This window comes from Lissotriton vulgaris, chromosome 1_1 (genome assembly GCF_964263255.1).
Source record: "Lissotriton vulgaris chromosome 1_1, aLisVul1.2, whole genome shotgun sequence".
NCBI lineage: Eukaryota > Metazoa > Chordata > Amphibia > Caudata > Salamandridae > Lissotriton > Lissotriton vulgaris.
Window position 1 is genome coordinate 1,388,729,074 of NC_141685.1, and position 22,014 is coordinate 1,388,751,087.

General features: G+C 45.0%; 1 protein-coding gene across 1 annotated transcript in view; it reads left to right on the forward strand.

Moving 5' to 3' along the window:
* The window catches only part of AASS (aminoadipate-semialdehyde synthase), a 568,722-nt gene that overhangs the window by 187,034 nt on the left and 359,674 nt on the right, over positions 1–22,014 (forward strand). The window contains exon 7 of the mRNA XM_086966854.1: positions 14,394–14,475. Coding sequence (XP_086822980.1) covers positions 14,394–14,475 — 82 coding nt within the window. The remainder of the gene's footprint in view (positions 1–14,393; positions 14,476–22,014) is intronic.

The window sequence follows — 22,014 nt, forward strand, 5'->3', positions numbered from 1 at the left end:
TTCAAGTGCATTAACCACCAGAGTTATTTTACCATTTTTATCTCCCTAAAATTGCCTGGAACACAATGAACTCTGCAGCAATTGCCTTAATCCCATAAGATTTTGTAAAATGCAGCCTATTTGTGACTAATTAAGCAAGCCAGAATAGATTTTCTGTCACATTTCCTTGTTGACATGACTGTTCCACTTGCAATCCAATCGCCTTTCTGCTGCCAAACGTTGATCTCTAAATTCTGGGATACCGGAGTGATTTTTTTCTTCATTTCCATCACTATCTGGATGCAATAGTGGAGTGCACACCACTAAGCTGGATTTCAACACTATGTACAGTAATGATCTTACCCTGGCGTAAATGTGTCTCCATGGTCTTGGGACTTCTACTACTCCTGGATGCATTCTTCAAATAGATCTCAACTAGATCTACTGTTGGTACATAAAGGGCCTCCATAAAGTGGTTTACTGATTTTCCAAGGACCTCCAGTTAGGCGGCCTATCCTGGATCCAACGTCTGCATACCAATTGCAATACAAAGAATTGTGTTTACCTAATCAAATGCCCATGTAACTTGTTTTACGTGGGTATGACAAACAGACAAGTCAAAATCCGCATCAATGAACATAAAAGCAGCATCCACTGCAGCCGCAGCACAACAGAAATGAGTACTCATTCCATCGAACATGACCACACCGCAAACCAACTCAAATGGACTATCCTGAAAGCCAACACGGCTTGGAACATCTCTACTCTGGTCTGAAAAGAACAACGGTGGGTGTTCAAACTACGTTCCAACATCCGTGGACTGAACAACGAGATCCCTTGGATAGAATTGCAGACCTGAACCCTCTACCCCAGAGTAAACCTCCAACAACATGCACAGCATGTATGCTTAACAATCATACACCACAACCGGAGCAACATTACTACCTCGAGTCCTCGCTTACCACATTTTCTCATAATTTTCCCTTCTAATCCCTGGTTATTTAGTACAGAATCAGTTCATGATTCTGGTCTTTCTTGACCTATAACACACTTCTGTTAAGAATCCCATTGAGCATCTCGGAAAGACCTTTTTGCTGCATGCACTTTCATGAGATTGCAACCAAGTAGAGGCCCCTTAATACCAGTTTGCAGCCTCGATCCACCAACACTGACTTCTTTTCACCTGTGACATTAGCACAGCCAACCCCATTACAATATGGCGACCCACTTCACATCAATATGCACATAACTATTACGCCACATGCAGCACGTATACTTTCCATGAATCTGTTCTTCGTTAACCTATAACATATCTATGTTAACAATCCAATTGAGCATCTCAATAACTTATTTTCTCTTTTCCATCTCCATGATTTTGTAACCCAGCAGAGGCCCCCATCACCAATTGGCAGCCTCTATCAACCGTTAATTCCTTCTTTCCCCTATACACCTACTACAATCAACCCCATTTCAAGATGGCGCCCAGTTTCACATCAACCCACATGTGACTATTACGTCACACGTAGCACGCGCCCACACACCCCTCCTTCTTCACCGAGCACCCGGCACAAATACTGAAGGAGCCGCAATGAACATCTTCTGAGGTGGCGAGAGTTCAGTTAGGTTAGAATACCTGCTTTACCTATCGTAACTGTAAGTACAGACTCCCCTTCTGCTCCGCTTGCTCCATGAATATCTTTGTGTGTATGCAGCAACTAACGCTAAGTTCCCTGAACAGATTATGACGGCATTACCTCAGCCGATTGCACCCTTTTTAAATAGGTAAGCGCCAGCCACGTTAACCTCCTGTCAGCACAGTGTGACCTTAGTTCTTGCCATTAATGGTCAACCATATATGTGTATCTACCCATGACACCGCCACGAGCCCCAGTTCCGTCTTTTCCTGCACCGATTTTCGCTCATATGACCTACTCTACACCACTCGTAGAGCTATGTATTGTGATACTCCCTCTTGATTGTTTCATGAATTCAGCTTTTTAACGAGATGTATCTGTGTTTGTTCATCTGCTTAAATGTTATTATGACATTTTTATCACATCAGCCCACACCTACCACCCGGTAACTGCACAACTGGGTGAGAAGAGTAGTTGGCTGCACTAGGAGCACATAGTCAACCTATGGGCGACCTCAGATCCGCACAGAACTAATACCCAATTATTGGACTACGTTTGACTATATGTGCTCTGGTTTACCCTGTCTCTTTCTTTTTTCGTTCTAGATTAAATCAATCTACAACCCTAAAAAGTGGTACTACAACTATCCACTAGGCAACTCCACTGCACTAGCACTCACCTTACTTCCTATCTTGGTCCTGAAGAAGTGCATAGGATCTCCCCTGGAGACCACTAAACTGTGCAAAACATGTTGACCCTTTACATGTCCAGAATGGACATGATACTTGCCTAGCTACTGAGGGCCATCTTCCCCCTCAAGCAGCACAGCCTTTTGGTTTTTTACTGATGACGGAGGGTTCTTCCTCATTAAACCTCCTACTACCCCTCTCCAGCCATCTTTTAACCCTGCACCAGACACTACTCCAACTCCGATTAGCACACACCTTTACAGGTTAATCATTTGAAAGATCTCCGAAAAAGGGACCCTTCGGGGGACCCGTAGGGCATTGCAGCCCTGGCCCGACGAGAAGCACCGCTCAATGATGAAGCATGACATCCTTCGGGGTGTGTGAGGGCACCAAGACAAGGACACACATTCCCCTGTCATTATCTTAAGAGAACAACATTTTCTCTCTTTTCTACCACTTTTCCCCAGGAACTGTGACTTCCCACAGCAACGTTTCTACTTTTCAGGAGCATAAGTCACTGGACCTACATCCAGCTCCTCCCTCCCCTTCCCCCCTTTTCTGTGTCTAACAGTACCTTCAGAAGTTTGTCTAATTTCGTGGCAGGTTTGACTCCAACCATTTTCTGTTCAAGGACTCTTGTCCTGCCTGGTAAATCTGGAGTCTCGCCACCATAAAGAATGATGAATGTCAAAGCTAATGCAGATCATGAATAGAGACACAGTTGACAGTTAATGACACATTCTCTTTTGTGTACCACCTTATGTTTCATGTTTACATGCTGCTGTGACAAAATTGAAGCAAACTCACACAAAACATTAAAACTCTACACTTTAGATGACACCACATCAAACACCCATCAACGTCCATGATCAGTAATATTCGGTCCTGCTGGTAGGCTATTTGGAAAGTGCTTTGAAGCCTCAACAAGAGGTCCAGAAATCACAGTAGATATGCGAAAATACGAATTGATTATTAAGGGTCCAGATTTATTGCAGGTCTCTAGACAAATAGGGCTGGGTCAGAATCAATGACATGTCGGGGAAAACTTCAATTATATTGTCATTTAGCATGTGGCTGGATCAGTCGGAGTATATTCCCACTCTTTTATTGATACCAACCTGTTAAAAATCACCCTCTTTTCTAAGTGCATTTTAAAATCATTCTCTTTTTGTGTGTTTTCCTCATACCCTACCATATAACGATCACTGCCACTGCTTAACATGCTTTAAATGCAACATGTTATGTTGTTATGTTATGTTAAGCTATTTGTAAAGTGCAGTGTATATACCGGAAGGGTCTTGGCGCTGACTCTATATGCAATGATGTGCAGAAGGGAGAACCTAGTGATTGAAAACCCAAGATTTCAAAAGTTTCCTGAACTGGGGCAGGGAAGGTGCTGACCTTAGATTGAGGAAGGAGAATCCAGGATATGGCTGATCTAACCGTAAAACTACTACCACCCCATTTAGAGTTTTTTTCAATCTGATAGTATTTATTCTGAAGGAGCCTGCTGATCTTAGGTTTCTTGTTGGAATGTACCATGAAAAGGCTTTCTTCAGAGAGGAAGGTCCTGAATCGTGGAAGGCTTTATATGTCAGACAGAGGGCCTTAAACTTGATTCTGTTTTGGACTTTAAGCAAATAAAGATCCTTTGAGAGCAGAAGAGACAGAGTGGTGCCTAGGCAAATCCAGTAAAAGTCTGGCTGCTGAGTTTTGAAGAATTTTACATTTGTTCAAATATTGAGCTTGTAGGCCATTGTAAAGGCTGTTGCATTAGTCGATCTTGGATAATACAAAGGTGGAAATAACTGATTACCAGACTGAGATAGGTAGAAAGATTAATACATTTTTTTAAGTATTCTCAAGGTAATATACAGAGAGGAGACCACTGCATTGATTTGATTGCCCAGGAGTAAACGATAATCACCAGTGACACCTAAACTCTTGGCGTTCCTGGTATGAGCAGGGGGGGGGGGGGATTTCAGTTGACCAGCAAGGAGCAGACCAGAAGTTGTGGTAATTGCAGAGTAAAATCACCTCCATCTTTCTAGCATTGAGCTTGAGGTGGTGTTTGTTCATCCAGCCATCAATAGATTTTATGCAGTCGTGGATGCGAAGGCGAGTGGGGTTGGCATCGTTGGAGGCTAATAGCACAATTTGCCTATCATCCGCATAAGACTTGAGGAGAACCCGAAAGATTCGGCCAGAGGAGCCAAATCAGTAACGATATAAAAATGTATAAATAAATATATATTAAAAGAGTAGGGCTAAGAGAAGATCCATTGCAGTTTCTTTAAATGATTTTTTGAAACTACAAGAGCCATGTAAAATTCTGTTCATATTCTATTGTATTTTAAGCAATATGGCAGACCCAGTATGCATTGAAATAAAACTTTGGCCAGTTTCCTCTAAAACTCACGAGAGGAACTGGTCTTGCATGACTATAAAAAGATATTTTATTTTGATCATTTCTAAGACACCTCCTTACCCTCTTTAAAAGATTCTTTAAATACTCTAAACTTTTGAAGAGTAACACTGCAATACCTATTAAAATGAAACATGTGCTATGTACACTCGAATACATTTTGGGAGACAACACAGAATGGGATCCTGCAAGTTTTCGATCACTAGTGCCCTGTAATAGCCTTTTGTGTGGATAGATGGAAGTTCAGTGAGTAGGACAGATGATGGTAACGCATCATCCATCAACAATTGAACAGACTGGTATGCCACAACACTCCACTGCAACTAGTGACAGAAAATGGAAGCTCCAATCAGAAGGTAGTTTAAAGGTAAAGACAGAACACGCATGTGCAATACAATAGGTCTCGCATTAGGAAATATTTAGCTATTGGTCTTGTAAATGACACATTTTTTATTTATGTGTTGGTTTTGAAAATAGCGAAATTAACCCCTTCGCTGCTGGCCCGTTTCCGCCGCTGTGCGGTAAACAAAAGAACAGGGCGGGGCCGTGACGAACCCCAGCCGTCTTCAGCACACGAGCACCGTGGAGCGTGACGGCTGGGGTTCGTCACCAGCATGCAAGGGTTTAATAGCTTTGTCATTTACAATGCCAATACTTTTAACTTTTGCAAATGTGACCCCTATAGCATTTGTATGCAACATGTTTTGTATTTACGTGACTTAGATGTATTGATATTACAAATAACAATGGCCTTTAATTTTTTTAAACAATTAATACTTAAATAAAAGTTATTGTAATTTATAATGGCAATGGCTTAAACTTTTGTATATAACATTTGTGAAGATTATGTTCAGTCTATTTTATTGTGACGAAAATCCAAGAACAGAAGTTAAATATTAACATCTTTTTGTGACATTTGTAATAAAGCTTGAAACTTTGAGAGAACATATTTGAACCAGTTGTTGTTGAATGGTTGCACAGATTGATGTTGTGGTGGCGCTGAGTGATGTTGTGGTGGCGACGAGTGATGCTGTGGCGTTCAGTGATGCTGTGGTAGGGCATAGTGATGCTGTGGTGCCCCTGAGTGATGCTGTGGTGCCCCCGAGTGATGCTGTGGTGGTGTGATATATAAATAGAGTTAGGGCGATAGATAGATAGAGGGAGGGCGATAGATAGAGTGATGGCGATAGAGTGAGGGTGATAGATAGCTAGAAGGCGATAGATAGATAGATAGATATAGGGTGATAGAGAGATAGAAAGAGGGGGATAGATAGAGTGAGGGCGATAGATAGATAGAGTGAGGGCGCTAGATGGATAGATCGATCGAGTGAGGCCGATAGATAGATTGATAGATAGATAGAGTGAGGGCTATAGATAGAGTGAGGGCAATTGATAGATAGAGTGAGGGCGATAGATGGATGGATAGAGTGAGGGTGATAGAGTGAGGGCTATAGATAGATGTGTGTGGTTGTATGTGTGTGGTTGTGTGTATAGTTGGGTGTGTAGTTGGGTGTGTGGTTGGGTGTGTGGTTGTAGTGGTGTGTGTGGTTGTGTGTGTGGTTGTGTGTGTGTGGGGTCATGTGTGTGTGGTTGTTTGTGTGGTTGTGGGTGTGGTTGGGTGTGGTTGTGTGTGTGGTTGTGTGTGTGGTGTGGGTGTGTGTGTGGTTGTATGTATGTGTGTACGTGGTTGTATGTATGTGTGTGCGGTCAGAGAAGGATGTATGTGGAAGAGAGCAGCAGATCAGCACAGCAGAAGAGAACCGGGAGTTAAAGAAGGAGGCGGGGTGAAGAGAGCAGCAGATCAGCACAGGAGAAGAGAACAGGGAGTTAGAGAAAGAGGTGGGTGGAAGAGAACAACAGATCAACACGGGAGAAGAAAACAGGGAGTTAGAGAATGAGGCGGTGGAAGGGAACAGCAGATCCGCACGGGAGAAGAGAACAGGGAGTTGGAGAAGGGGTGGGGTGGAAGAAAGCAGGAGATCAGCACAGGAGAAGAGAAGAGAACAGGGAGTTAAAGAAGGAAGCGGGTGGAAGAGAACAGTAGATCAGCAGGAGAGAAAAGAACAGGGAGTTAGAGAAGGAGGCGGGGTGGAAAAGAGCAGCAGATAAGTACAGGAGAAGAGAACAGGGAGTTAAAGAAGGAGGTGGGGTAGAAGAGATCAGCAGGTCAGCACAGGAGTAGAGAACAGGGAGTTGAAGGAGGCGGGTGGAAGAGAACAGCAGATCGGCACAGGAGAAGAGAAGAGAACAGTTAGAGAATGAGGCGGGAGGAAGAGAACAGCAGATCAGCATGGGAGAAGAGAACAGGGAGTTAGAGAAGGAGGTGGTGGAAGGGAAGAGCAGATCAGCACAGGAGAATGTAAGAACATTAGTAATTTCTTATTACACGTGTAAGCTGTAATTCCTGCTTGGAAAGGAGTAGCTCTATCATGTTTTATATCTTTGGAGTGGTAATGATAAATGCACTTTACTAGTAAAGTTGGATTTAACATTACTATTTTTTGACATGGCACTTAACTTAAACCTCTGTGTGCCTGCAGCCTGTCTCCAATACACGTTTGTGGTGGGTGACAGCTTGAATTTGTGCAATCCCTGTAGACAGCCGCACACAAAGTATGGCTAGATGTATATGATTGCCCACCTGTATCCTGGCGGTTGATCCTAGGCAGGATGGGAGGGGAAGAGCGGACACACCTGAATAGGCAGGGTCCTGTCCCTAAACAACTTTATTCCCCACACTAAGAGTTGATTACCCTCAGTAGTGAGTCTGGAGCCAGGTCTGGAAAGAAAGGGCCTGTGTACACTTCAAAGACCCTTCTTTGAAGTCACCTCCACTTCAAAGGCACAACTTGGTATAAGTAAATCGGACACTTCTGGACTTCTAAAGAACCTCTGTCTGATGCTTGCTCCACTCAAATAGACACATCTCCTTTCTGCGTGTAACAGAACCGACACATCAATGCTGTTGCGAAAGAATCAGCGCATTGCATACTGAACTAGCGCATTGTCTTAAAGAACTAATGCCTCAGAACCAACGCATCATCGCTGCTGCAGTGTGGGAAGATCGCCACATCCCCTCGACTGCTTGGAGAAACACAGTGCATAGTCTACAGAACCAACGCCTCTCGATGCGGCCCATTGGCTTTGGAACTGCCACAATCGCCGCCACTGCGTGAAGAAAATAGACGCATCACCTCGACTGATGGATCGACTCGACTCATCACTCGTCTGCCTCCCGCGTCTTGCTGTTGTAACCAGGATCAAAGTATTGTGTTCAGCGGCCTCCGTGGCTCCTGTACCTGGGCCGCGCTCCATCGCAGTCAGCCTGACCTCTTGGCTTTTCCACAGTCCAACGCGACCAGATAACCCTCATAGGCTCCTATTGCTTCGAGGCACAATTTGTACATTTCATCTTTAAAAAATTCACATCTTAATATTCATTGAATTTTTATCGTTCTGGTATTGTTTGATTTATAAAAATCATATGTATTTTTCTATCCCTGTGTGGACTCTTTTTGATGTTTTCATTGTCTTACTGTGTGTTATGTTGCACAAATACTTTGCCTCCTAAGTTAGGCCTGCCTGCTCAGTCCCAAGGTACCAGAGGGTGAGCACAAGATAATTAATGGTGTGTAACTGACTTGCCATGACTAGGATTGTGGTCGCTACTTGGACTGGGTGCATACCTCTTCCAACTAGAGTCCGATTTGTAACAGTTCTGTTAAAGCAGCTTGTGACATGGCATCAGTGATAGCCGTCTCCACCGTAGGCCCAAGAGCTTTCTTGTGATATCAGAGCAAAGTTGCCAGGGGCTGAGGGGGGAAACCTCAGCTCCAGTGTCGGCAATACATGGGGATGGGTAGTCACAAACCATTCACTCCTGTTGTGGCACTGTACACAGTCTCTTTACGTGCGGCTCACGCTAGCCTCAGACAACCTACAGTGATCAGCCTCAAAGAGACCAATGACTTCACCGAAGTATATTAATTTATTTCTTTTAGTCATCAGCCAAATTTATAAACTTAATGTACATTTGTTAAATATACATTTTAAATAGTTGTGCAGGAATGGGAACAGCAGCGCGTTTCTGAAAATTAAAATGTTCAAGGATAATGTGCAAATATGTTCTGCATTTAATGAAAAAAGAAAAGAATGAAAAAACACATTTAGGGTGTATCGTATTTCCTAAGAACGTGCACAGAAAGGAAAAATCAAACCGAAGAATGTTTAAAATCCAAATTGTTAATTTAATTATTTTTAAGACCCTATGAAAGAAATGCTACAATGAAAATGTACAGCAACTTTACATAAAGAGAATATATCAGCGGCAAAATTATTATTATTATAAATGAGTTGTACCGAGGAAAATCGTGTTGGTGGCCACACTTTCCGTAAAAAAACACTACTGAAAAAAAATCAAACTAAACGCTAGTCTGGGGGTCAAATAGTTACTGCTTTGCCTGACATGAAGCCAGAGCTTGTTAATGAGCTGGTTCGTGGAGGTGGAACACAGAAACCATATGGTGAGAACACATGCTTGATTTCAAATGTACCTATTAATGATGGGGTGAACGAGGGCACCTTAGTGGAATATCAAAACTGATTTATTAATAATTAGGACAAAAAGTATGTTCACCTTAATAATTCCAAAGAAATGGTTGTTTGACAAAGTGACAGGCTCATAGAAGGTGGACAGGTGGGTGTAGCCAGATGGTCCCATAATGGGGCATCAGGTCTCAACAGAGAGAAGATGTTCAAGATTTGCTGCTTTGACCTGCTGAACAGCACTGGAACGCAGGGTTTAATTTGAGTCGGTGGTTGCCAGTGGGGGGGATCGGTGTTTATTTTTGGGGATCGGCACTTATTTTTCTGCATCCTTTATTTCTGGAACCCCAGAGAGGGAAATTACACAGATCAGAAAGACAGCAAACCCGTCACAAAAGGAGAAAATAAGAACTTGCAGGAGTGAGATAAGGGGGGAGCGAGTGTCTGGTAGTGGATTAAAGAGGTATGAGTTGGTGTTTAAACGACACGCCGTCATAAACTCTGCCAGGACTGCTGGATTGCGTCATTCTGTTGGGGGAAGCCATGCCACACTTCTGAGCGTTGTTGTGGACTGCATATCCCTTTTACCCCTGCGCCCTGAATGCGCTGAAAAGTGCGATTCCGGCCCGTGACTGACGTTGCCGCCATTAACTCTGCCAGGACTGCTGGATTGCCTCATTCTGCTGGGGGAAGCCTTTGCCACACTGCCCGTCATCGCCTGGTGGAGGCTGGGCCACCCCCTAACATTTGGGGCTAAATTGCAACGTGTACTCAACTATATCATGGTCAAAAGGAAATCAAGGGTTCCCCGAATTAGGTGGAGAAATTATCAACACTCTGGACTGCTGCCTGACAAGGGCAGCAGATGTGCTTTCTAGAGAAATTGAGATTACGGAGTACCACCTCTCCTTAGAGAAGGTGAGATTTCCTATTTTAGCCCCAGAAGTTCCAGGGCTAGGCCATTCAGAAAGAGTCAGAAAATGGGTCTCACAATGAAGCTCCATGCACATTGGCTACGACTACCAATTCCAAATCACCTAGACCAGCTGGTAGCCCTGTAGTGGAACCCCCAAGATAAAAGGAAAAGTGGGACATCTAAAATTGTACCTCAGACTAAGTCCAGCAAAACGTGCAAAAACATGCCAAATGACCTAACCAGGGATTCGAATATTGCCTTGTAGCCGATCTAAAACAACTGCTCCCTGATGATTTTTTTTGCTTGAAGTTGGAATATTTATTTAACACCATTTTGTCACCCACAAACCCTCAGACATTTGAAAACACTGCCGGAGTGTCCAACCCATTATACAGCCTCAAACGCTTGTTCTTCTGTAACTCTATTAAACTCAAGCCCAGGCATGTCGGTGGGAGCTCTGGCTTATCCTTGTAGTAAACCTGGGTCTTTGGACTCCATCATTCCCCTGTTAATTAATCCCCTCATTCCAGGAGCGGTGTGCTTTTCAGGGAAAGTGTGACTTGCTAGCATTAATATAGCTAATCACATTAAGGATTCCAGCGGAGCCTAGCTTATCCCTCTTAGAGCTCGCAATGTAGCTCGAATTTTGTGCATGTGGGCGATTAGATCTCCCACCCGGAGCTTGCCCCCTTATTATTGTCTTTGCCAATATCCCTGAACTGAAAGTGACTCAGAAAGAAACCACGGAGCAGCTGATGGGCAAGGTCTTACATTGGCTTTAAAATTTTTATATGGGTCATCCTAAGCTATATAACCAGATCATCATGGCCAGACGAGTGGCTTGGCTGGGCTATAGGCCAAAATCTACTAGCGGGGATTGTATAGTTCACTTTAATATCAAATATTTGGTTTAGTTTCTTTTTAATATCCTGCCCTATACCCCACGGTTTGATACTCTGATCTTTGCCCTTCCATTAGGCTTTTTCTACAAACCACAAAGGGCTATATCTAGCACTCTAGTGAGGCCCAACTCACACAATGTTCTGCTAGTCCACCTCCTTTTATCATTAATAGATATGCTCCATTGACCGATCTTGAAGAATGTGATCGACTTCCTGCTTCCCCATCTAAGTCTCACCTATATTCTCAAGGGCACAGATACTTCACTTATCAACCAGAAAGAATTAGTCAATGCTAGAGAAGACATGGCCACTAAGAGTATTAGTGATTTAATAATCTTATAAATAGCTCAATCCACATCAACACAGGCCAATTGGATCACACATTTCCCCCCTCGATCTTACAACTTGACCATAGATTACATTTTGGTCTCAGAACCTACAAGAAATACGATATCACAAACCGAGACAACGTTTTATGCATTCAGTGATCTTGCTGCGATGACTTGTCAAATGCTTTGGGGCCCCACTAACCTCTCTCACAGGAAAAGATTCCCAAAGCCTGTGATTACCAGGAAAAATTGAATAGTGCTCAAATGGGGAAAAATTGATGCACCCAAATTCACATGTAGCATTTTTACAAAGATGGCCAAGGAAGTCTATACTTGCTTAGAGCCCCTCCCATTGATTCCCGATATTTCCCAAGCTTTCGAACGAATCTTAGCTGAAATTCATAATGATCTACAACGCCTGTGCGTCCCTAAGGCGCCGGAAGTAGTATGCTGGATGATGACACCTGTTCGAAGGCACTTAAAAATCTCCACTTGCCGTTAAGAGGAAACCCAAGAGACATAGCTATGGTCAAATTGCTATGTTTCTCGTATAAAACAGTGAGAGCCAACAGACTAGGGTTCTGAAAGAGGAGGCCTGGGAGAAGCTTACTCAGGCGGTAGTCCTAAAGAACAGCAGGGACTTCGGAACATCATTAATTGCCCCACTCCTCAAAGACGACTCTGAAGCTACTACTGATTCACATGTCAATGAGGAGGCCTGGGTGACTTAATTTGGAGAGGTCTTTGGGCAACTAGATGTGACCGAACTATTGCCACTGAGTCCCCTTGCGACCGTATTGAAAAAATATCTATCCTTTAACTTGGACGAAATGAAAACCGCTCTATACCAATGCAGTTCAGAAAGAGCACCTGGCCCTGATGGGGTACCTATGGACTGCTTTTTGATCAATCAAAAAGTATGGGCTCCACTTCTTATTGATGTTTTTAACGCTGGCCTGGACTGGCAATGCACTTCAGATCCTGCTAGAGACTCATACCACATTTATGAAACATCTTGAACTCAGAGTAAATGAAGCTAAGTGTTTCATACTTGTGGCAAGAGTGAGGCCAAAAATAACCCTCAATTGGAATATAGAAGGGAAGAAGTTGGAGACAGTGGATTCCTTCTGTAATGTAGGGGTACGATTCGACTCCAAAAATACATGGTTGAATATGGTGGCTAACAGAGGGATCTCAATGGAAAAACTATAGGGGCCCTATTTAAGTTTATAAAGAAGCTTGAGTTCAAACCAATTGATGTAATTAAAAAGACCTACTAAGCAAAAACAATATCTGTTGCCTCTTATGGGGCTGCTGAGTTGGGTACAGCTAGTATAACCGCTTTACAATAAGTAGAGAATCACTTCTGGAAGCGCCTTTCAGGCGCTCCCAGAACGTGTTCCTTCTATAATTGCCATCTTGAACTAGATGTTCCCTTCATATCGGACCGGATTCTTTCTGCCCCTCTCCTTTTGTGTCACCCAGTGTGGAGAAGGGATCCGCTGAAGCTTACCCAAGATATCCTGGGAGACTTTTTAAAGCTTGATGGCTCATCTAAAGCAAAGAGGCTTCAATTTATTAAGAACAGCCTTTATAGTATTGGCCAGGGCAAATTATTTGATGATCCGACAACATGTAAATCCATGTGGAGGTCGGCACTAAAAGACCTACTGTTAGAAAAGAAGAGACGGGAGTCCAATTACACTAAGCCTACTGTTAAATTCTACCTGTTCACACCAAGAATAGAAATTCATACCTCTCTCATATCTAACATTTGTAAAGCAACTTAAGCATAGATTTTTAGTAACTAGGTTCCGGTTGAATTATATACCCATTATGCGGGGCTACCCATCAAAAACATATTCCCCGGATGCCCTTATGCAATGCCCATGTGATTCTCACTCCTCAATGCGATCTTCACCTTCTATTTTTCTGTTTGTACAATGAGAATGGGCAAACTTAAATGTAGGCAATGTCGCCCAGCCCTATATTTCTTAAAGTCCCTAGCTGAACTCTTTATCTGCTATTGTTTAGCCTCTTTTTCCAGCAGGCCTTAATAATGAGGAAACAGAATCCGCGTTGTGTCTTAACGTGAGTAAGATTATAAACCCCCTTATGTCATATTGCCACATTTTTAAATGTATATGTGCTTTAATATGAAATTGTAAATACATTATTTTTATCTCCGTATATTCTTTTATGTAATTTTATGATTGAAACTTTTTCCTTTTCTATATGTAGCATACTTTTTATGCTATTTATTGTATTGTCGAAATAAAGTGATTATGGCGGACTGACTGGCTGATAAGCCTTGGATTTCCGCGTGCCAATGTTTAATTGCACCGGCCATGGGCTTCTGAGCAGTTTCGGGCACTGGCAGTACAGTCTGTCTTTCTCAAATGAAGCCCTGACTGCCAATCATGGGCAGCTGGAGACTGTAGTAACGCCCAGCAACTAACGTCCAGCAAGCAACGTCAAGCAGCCAGTCTACCAAAACGAAAAACAATTAAGGGTGCAGAACACAGCAGAGAGATTGCTGTTTAGCCTACAGAGCAGCGAATAAGTAGCAACCCAGCTCCGAAGCCTGCACTAGCTCCTGGAACAGAGACCTGGTCATCTTCAATATTCTGTGCCTTACTGATTGATTTGCTGAAGGTATAACACACAAAAACATGCAACGGTTGTATAATATATCCCAACTCGCAGGGTACTCGCTGTAGAAGCGCAGCTCCGGTGCCAACCTTTGCTTAATCAACAAGGTCCACCCTAATTAATGCGAGTTTTGGAAGTGCATGATGGGAGGCATTTAGGAAAACACTTACTTTAAATCCAGGAACACACCAGAAGAACCAAGTGTTCACTGTAAAATCCTAATGAATTTGCCCAAATGTATTGTTGTACAAATAAAAGAAATAAAAGATTGCTTACATTTTGTTGCTTTTGTCACTAACTGTATCACCTAATTTATTTGTAGGGTGCCCAGGAAATGTTTAAAGAGCTGCCTTATGAGTTGGTGGAGCCCCATGAACTGAAAGAAGTTTCCAAAACTGCTGGAGGTAATTCCATAAATCAAAAACATTTATTTGTGTGTTTTCTTTTGTGCTGTGCTCTGAAGGGATTTATCATGCACACATAAGGCAAGTGCAGGGTATGGATGAAAGTCTTAGCCCAGTGCAGAGTCGACTCATCATGTCTTTAATTAGACTTTCCAACTAGCGTGTGTTTTTTCCCTTATTGGACCCCCCTAGCTGCCAACATAGTGGAGGTGCTCCATTTAAGTTGTTTGCCAAGAGAACCCGTGCCTTAGCTGGACTTGGAGTGCCCCAAGTGCACCCTGATGCACAGTGAATGGTGCCTACTATTCTTCTCCAGGCTACGAGGGCACTGATGGCGGTCGCTGAGAATTTAACAAGGGGTATGAACCTTTTTACCTGTACCCTAAGGAGAGAAGTCAACTGAACTTCAATATGTAACATCAGTTCAGTCCCACCAAAAGGGGATCCTCCTGTTGCACTGGAACGTGCCTGTGCCCAGCCAACTTAAACACTCCTTCCCTGGCTAGATAGATGGAGTCTGATGTACACTGTCTGAACAAGTGTTCTGAAACATCCACCAGGCCATACTTCTTGCTACACATTTAATGTTCACACTGGCAATTTTAGAACCTGCTTCTATTTATCCGGTGCAGTCATTATTTATAATAAGGCCAGCCAGATCTTCTTATTAGCAGACATTCTTATAAGTTCACTCATTATAGAAGCCAGACAATTCTTTACTTACATCATTGGCCATTTAAAGGCTTGACTGAACTTTCCACTTGAACCCCATTGATAAAGTTTTTATCAAATCTAGTAGTTTCTACAGTTGAAACTTTGCACAGATCCGATATTAAGTGACCCCCCATTGAATGATGGTTGAACTTCAGCTTTTGTTTGAGCCTTTCAATTTGTAAAATGATGTAGATCACTTAAGATTTCTGCCAAATGTGAGTTTTACATTAATCAGTCAATACGCAAAGAGGGATCTGGGGGGCTATTTGGGAGAGGTCCAGCATAAGTGCCCGAAAGCAAGTCTACAAAAGAAGGTTATGCTGTTCCTCAGGAATCCGAGTCAGAACTCAAGGGAATCAAGACCAACCCGACCAAATAGGTTCAAAGTTGGGAATCCAAATATTGGATTATAATGCCCCCACACACCCAGTTGGGTGTCATGCTTCATCATTTGGGCTGCTCCTAGTCTGGTCGGTGGAGCAATACCCGACGGGCTCCCTATAGTAGGGTCAGTTTATTTGTTTACTTTTTTTGTCCAGAATAACAAGAATATTTACATACTCGAGATGTTAGTCACTGTTTTTTTTTTTTTTTTGGTGTAAGACTTTATTTGCATTTGCCAATAGTACAGTACATTATTCTGTAGACCAGAGGTCCGTCGCCCATCACTTATCATCACATCTTCATTGTTACACAGCTTTTCAGCCGACAACCCTCCGGTCCGGCAGCAATTGTTAGCGTATTACATAAGGCATTTGTACAATATTTATTTAGTATGTATCGTCTTACTTTTATATATATTCTAACTAAACTTTAGACTCATTAAGATCAAATAGTTATTTATAACCATAACCGTGTATTTTCAATGTCACTAGCCGGTTCAAGGTTCCCGGGCATCTGTCCCATCCTTTCTTGACCCCAGGTCATTCAGTACCTCTGGTGCTCGTGTCCCAGTCCTCCTCTTATCTCCTCCATACCTCCCAGTACCTCACTCATCCATCTCTTCCTCGTCCCCTGAGCTATCTACATCCTCTTCAGGAAGAGGCTCGCATAGATCCCCTCTATATCTGTTCCATGACTGCCAGATCTTGTTCCATTTGCGAGGGTTAGCTCTCATTTCGTATACTGCACGCTCAATCAACATGAGTCTGTCCATAGTCCTGCACCATAGCGCTAAAGTCGGTGTTTCTGCCACTCCCCACCTCTGCGCTATGTCTCGCTTGGCAACCATAGTCCCAATCGTAACCCATTGCTGCCCCTGACGCGTCAGATCAGTCCTTCCCCACACATTCAACAGGCATACACGCGGGTCCGGTGTCAGTGAAGTCTCAAGAGCTTGTGAGACTGTGCGCATGATTTGTCGCCAGTAACCTGAGATAGCTGGGCATTCCCAAAGTGTGTGCAACAGTGTCCCCTCCTCTCCACACCCTCTAAGGCAGTATGGGTTCTCCGCCCTGTGTATTTTATGTAAGGTGGTTCTGGTGTAGTAGACCCTGTGTAATATTTTGAATTGTATCATCCTGAACCGAGCTGAGACGCCTGCTTCTCGTGGTGACGCCAATGCGGCGTTCCAATCTGTCTCATCAATGGCACCTAACTCAGTCTCCCATTTCTCTTTTAACTTGGTCAAAGGGTCCGGTAGGTTGTTCATTAGTTTACGATAGGCGAGCCAAGTGGCGCCTGTTTGCATAAAGTCAGTGAGCAGACGGTCCTCTAACGGTGAAGATTCCGGGACATTCGACCCTGGCTCAATAGCTGCCATTCATGGATGTCGTATTTGTATGTATCTGTAGGTTTCATTGGGGCCTAACTCATATTGCTGCTGCAGGCATGAGAAAGAGATCATTCCTGTGCTGGTCCATAAGTCTCCCACTGTCGTGATTCCAATGTTATCCCATTGGGTAAATCCCTTGCTAAATCTAAGACAGCCTAGTTGCTTGGTGTCCCACAACTGCGTAAGTTTAGTTATAACCCCTCTCCATTTAAGTCGTGTCTGCGTCCTGTGCCAGAGTATTACAGTGTGTTTGGTTGGGCCGATTAGTTTTGCCGTGAGCCCTTGATTGTATAATGGGGCCAGCAAGCTGTGTGTACCTAGTTGCGCTCTGTCTGCCAAATATGCCGGGTCATTATGCGGGGCGTGTATCCACTGGTTAATTACCTTAAGTTGTGACGCCCAATAATACAGCTGCATATTCGGCAGAGCTATCCCCCCGTCGTACCACCCTCGGTTGAGTTTGATGTGCGCTATTCTGGGTGGGCGCTCTCCCCATAACAGATCTGTCACCACCGCTGTCACTCTCTGGAAATAGGAAGGCGGTATCAAGAATGGAGTGTTCTCTAATACATACAGGAGGCGTGGTAACGCCATCATTTTAAATAACGCCGCTCGTCCCAACAGTGTAAGAGGTAGAGCTTTCCAGTGTCTCACATCTGCCTTCAGGCGTGCGAGTGGCTGCAATAAGTTCTGATCATAGAACACTATTGCGTCACGAGCAACTTGTATACCCAGATACTTAAATGAGGTGTCGGCTATCGTCAGTGGACAGTTGTCCGGGAGATTCGGAGCAGGACCCTTTAATACATAAATGACCGATTTTGTCCAGTTGATTGTATACCCCGAGTGCAGTCCATGTGCGTCACATAGTGCCAGCAACTTCGGAATGCCTGCCTCTGGGTCGGATAGATAGATTAGCATGTCATCAGCATACAGGGAGACTCTATCTTCCCAATCGTCTCCCCATTGCAGTCCCTTTAATAGTGGGGTAGTCCTAATGACAGTAGCCAGTGGTTCCAGAACCAACGCGAATAGTAGGGGGGAAAGTGAGCAACCTTGTCGTGTCCCCCTGGCCAAAGGGATTTCTCGGGAGATGTGGCCATTGGTTGTCACATGTGCGACAGGATTTGTGTATAACAGTTTAATCCAGGAAATAAATTTGGGGCCAAAGCCCATGTGGGTTAATACTGCGAACAGGTACTGCCATTCCACCCTGTCAAACGCCATTCTGGCATCTAATGATAGTATGGCCGCCGGTTCCGTCAGTAGGGGGGCCCGCGCTATTGCTCCGTGCACACGTCGGAGGTTCAATGCCGTGCTTCTATGTGGCATGAAACCCGACTGGTCCGGGTGAATTAGGTGTGTTAGGTGCGGAGTCAATCTGTTGGCTAACATTTTCGCCAAAATTTTCGCTTCGGCGTTAAGAAGTGAAATCGGGCGGTATGACGCACACTCTGTGGGTGGCTTACCTGGTTTCGGGATGGCCACTATGGTTGCCATCCGCTGGTCCAAGGGCAGAGTCCCCCCACCATGACACTCCATAAACATGGCTAACAGGGGTTTGCTCGGGGCGTCTGTCATAGTCTGAAACCACTCAATCGGGATCCCGTTGGGGCCCAGCGCTTTGCCTGTGTGCAGCGTATTAATTGCCGTCTGTATCTCGTCCACCGACAGATCCGCCTCCAGTTCATCCACCGCCTCCGCGGTATGCAAAATCTGAAGCGCTGACATTGCCGCTTCCGCTGTGACTTCTGTTTCTGGGGTATATACTTCTTGGTAGTGGTCAGCTAAGATTTCTACAATCTCAGAGGGACGCGAGTGTGGTATCCCCTCAGAGTCCTTTAGTTGTAATATGTGTCTGCCGCCCTCCTTTTTTTTAATCTAGCCATGCCAATAATTTACTGGCTTTGTCTCCTATATCGTAGACGCTCTGCGTTGTCGTCTCTATGTGTTCTACTGTCCGTCGCTTAAGGTGGTCGTCATGTAACTGTTGGCAAAGGTGGAGCGTGTGAAGTGTATCCTCTGATGGGTGTGCCATATGGTCCGCGTTTGCTTTTTCTAGTTTCATTTCCAGAACGTCTTCCGCTTTCGGGCCACCTCCGCCGTGTAATCTGGGAAAAAGGCCAGTGTGGAGTTATGAATCGTCACGGGCGGGGGGGGGGGATACCCGTGCCGCTTGTAGGATGGCATCCCTATCCCGGAAATTGAATAGTCTTGCCAGGATAGGCCTTGGAGGTGCCCCTGGTTTTGGCTGTCCTCCCGGCACTTTGTGCACCCTCTCGACTGAAAAGAATGTCGACAGACCCTTAGGCTGGAGTTTCGACTTAATGACGTCTTCCACAAAGAGATCAGTTGCTCTAGTACCTTCTTATTCAGGAACTCCAAGAATTCTTATGTTATTCCTTCTAGAGCGCCCTTCCTGGTCATCCAACTTCTCCTTTAGCGCTTTATTTTCTGCCGTTACTTTCTCCATCGCCGTCTGGAGCTCTGACACATCCTCTACCAGTGATTTCGTGACCAGTTCCAGCGATCCCACCTTTTCCGCCATTTTATGGAGATCTGCTCTTATGAGAGTTATTTCGGTAGAGATGGAGCCTACCGTGGTTTGTACCTGCATCACGTCATCCAGTGTCGCTTTTTTAGTCCCTGCTCCGTCTGTCGTTCTTGTGGAGTTTAACCTTCCGCCTGCTGTAGGGGACGCAGTCTTATCGTAGGCGTACCTTTAGATACAAGTTTGTGTCGTGCCACTTTTGGAGCCCTTACCCGCCATGGCGTCTACAAATGTTCCGCTGGTTGCCAGCAACAGTTGGCGTTCAGGAGAGACGGGCCGGGGGGGGGGGGCATGGGGGGGTTGTCCAGGCTCAAACCCTGTACTTCTTCGGTCAGTCAGCCAATTCAGTTTGAGTCAGGCTCCACATCCGATTTATTCCGAATCCCTGTGTAGCTCCAGTCCAAACGCATACGTCCAGCGCAGTGGTCTGTCCCCTCTGGCCACACTCCTTTCCCACTCCCCGCAGCGCAGGGCCGCGGCTTTTCCGGTGATAGCAATCCTCGTCACTGTTTTAAGCAGGATTGCGCCCCTGAACCGGAACGAGCGGCGTTCCGCCTTTGTTTGGGACAGTTGCGCCTCTCTGCGTCTTTATGGCCTCCTTCGATAGCCAATGCTGTGTGGCCCGGTGTGCCACCAAAGTCACAGGTTCGTGGCGCCATATAGTTACTGGCCGGGTCAATCGATAGGTCCCTCCACCACCCACGCCGGGCACCACTGTTCCCCCCGGCCTGCGCCCGTTTTTGTGATTGTAAGTTGTAATCCGAGTTCGGCTTTCAGCCAGCTCCGGCGCAGAGGGGGAGTAGGTCCGTCCGCTGCCCTCGCGGTTGACTTTCCTGCTCCGCTGGGCCCTGTTATCGGCGCCTCACCTCCCCGCCGAGCTCCACTCCCATGCAGTACGCTGGCGGTGTTTCCCTCCGCTGCCTCAGCGCCGGCGGTTTAACGTCCTCCGAATCATTCCTCCACCTCATCCGGGGTCGGTACTGTGTTCCGGCGGGTTGCCTCTGATTCTGCTCCTCGGTCGCCGGGCACTTCCGGTCCACCCTTACCGGCTTGGTGGTATTTCCGGTCGGCTCCTCCGATCACTAGACTCCCCGGATCCTGGCCAGCGCCTAGGCCGTACAAATACTCAGCTGTATCTTTGCCGTCCGGCGTCAGATTTATGTCTGGGTACTTGCCGCCAGCGCCGCCCGGTCCTAGGCCTTCGGTCCCTCCGTCCGAGGTCAGAATTAGCCACGGATTATGCTTCGGATTTTAGGAGAGGCCGCTTCTCTTCCGGAGCCGGTCTTCTAGGCTGCCGCCATGCTCGGCTGCTAGCCACGCCCCTCTAGTCACTGGTTTTTACATGTAGTCTGTGCGACCTGATTCCTCTGTGTTGATCAAATCGCTCCTGCTTCAATGTGATCTGTAAAGGAGTGGTCTGAGAGGAGGGTGAGATCTTAGTGAAGATGCAGGGATTTAGTACCTTCACCATTTGAAAAGGGATATAAACCCAAATAATGTTTAACATGCTCTTCAACCTGACAAGTGATCATTGTCTTTGACGCAGAATACCAATAACAAATGAACCCAAGGTAAGCCAGTTCTTCACGAAATGTAATTATTTTGTGTACAGCCCCATTTTATTTGAAAGGTTCAGGATTACTTATTAATAGATTGCTTGCTTTAGCAATGCAATGGCTCAAGATTAAACTGCTTTTCCCAGACTTGATTGCCCTGTGCTCCCACAAAGGAAGTCCACTGAACCCACTTGTAATGAACATTTGTCTGCTCTCTAGCAGTTCCCCTAAAAGAGGCTACATAGGGTCTAAAGGAGATAGTCTTGGAGAGAATTTTTGTTTTTTGCAGTCCACTCACATAATGTTTGTCACCTAATCATCCAAACTGCCTGCCTTCCACTGTATACTTAACTGCTGTCTTGAGCCTTTACTCTTCATCCTGGGCTGACAATTTGCAGTTCTGACAATTCTGCATAGCACAAGTTACAGTAGTATTATTAATTTTATTTTAGTGTTTTATGTAGCCTGTTGCCGTCTGGTTACTGCACATCATTTTTAGGTTTTGGCTAGATCGCGCATGTGCTGTCTCGAGGAGACGTACTGTATTCCATATGTGGGCTTCAGCCCACCCACAGGCGTCTCATTTGCTCACTCCACTGTCGGTCTCATATCCTTTGTCCCCATTTGTCCATGGAACGCATATGTCATGCTTCTTCTTGTGTTTAACCCTCCCCCAAAGCATGGACCAAGTACTTGTGCCCATCCACTGTTACAGTTTTAGGAGCGTTTTTGTTCTTTGCCTTTCAGCAATCAACACAAGTGCTTGTGTTTTCACTTGCTCCGTACTCCTCTCCCTCTCTCACCTGCCACATCTTAACCCCAGCCACATCCCCTCACATCCAAACAATGAACCGTAAACGCCAAGTGCGAGCCTTGTTAGAAGTATTGTGGTATCACAAGCACACGTTAATTACATTTGTTTTCTTTTTAACTTTTTTATAGTG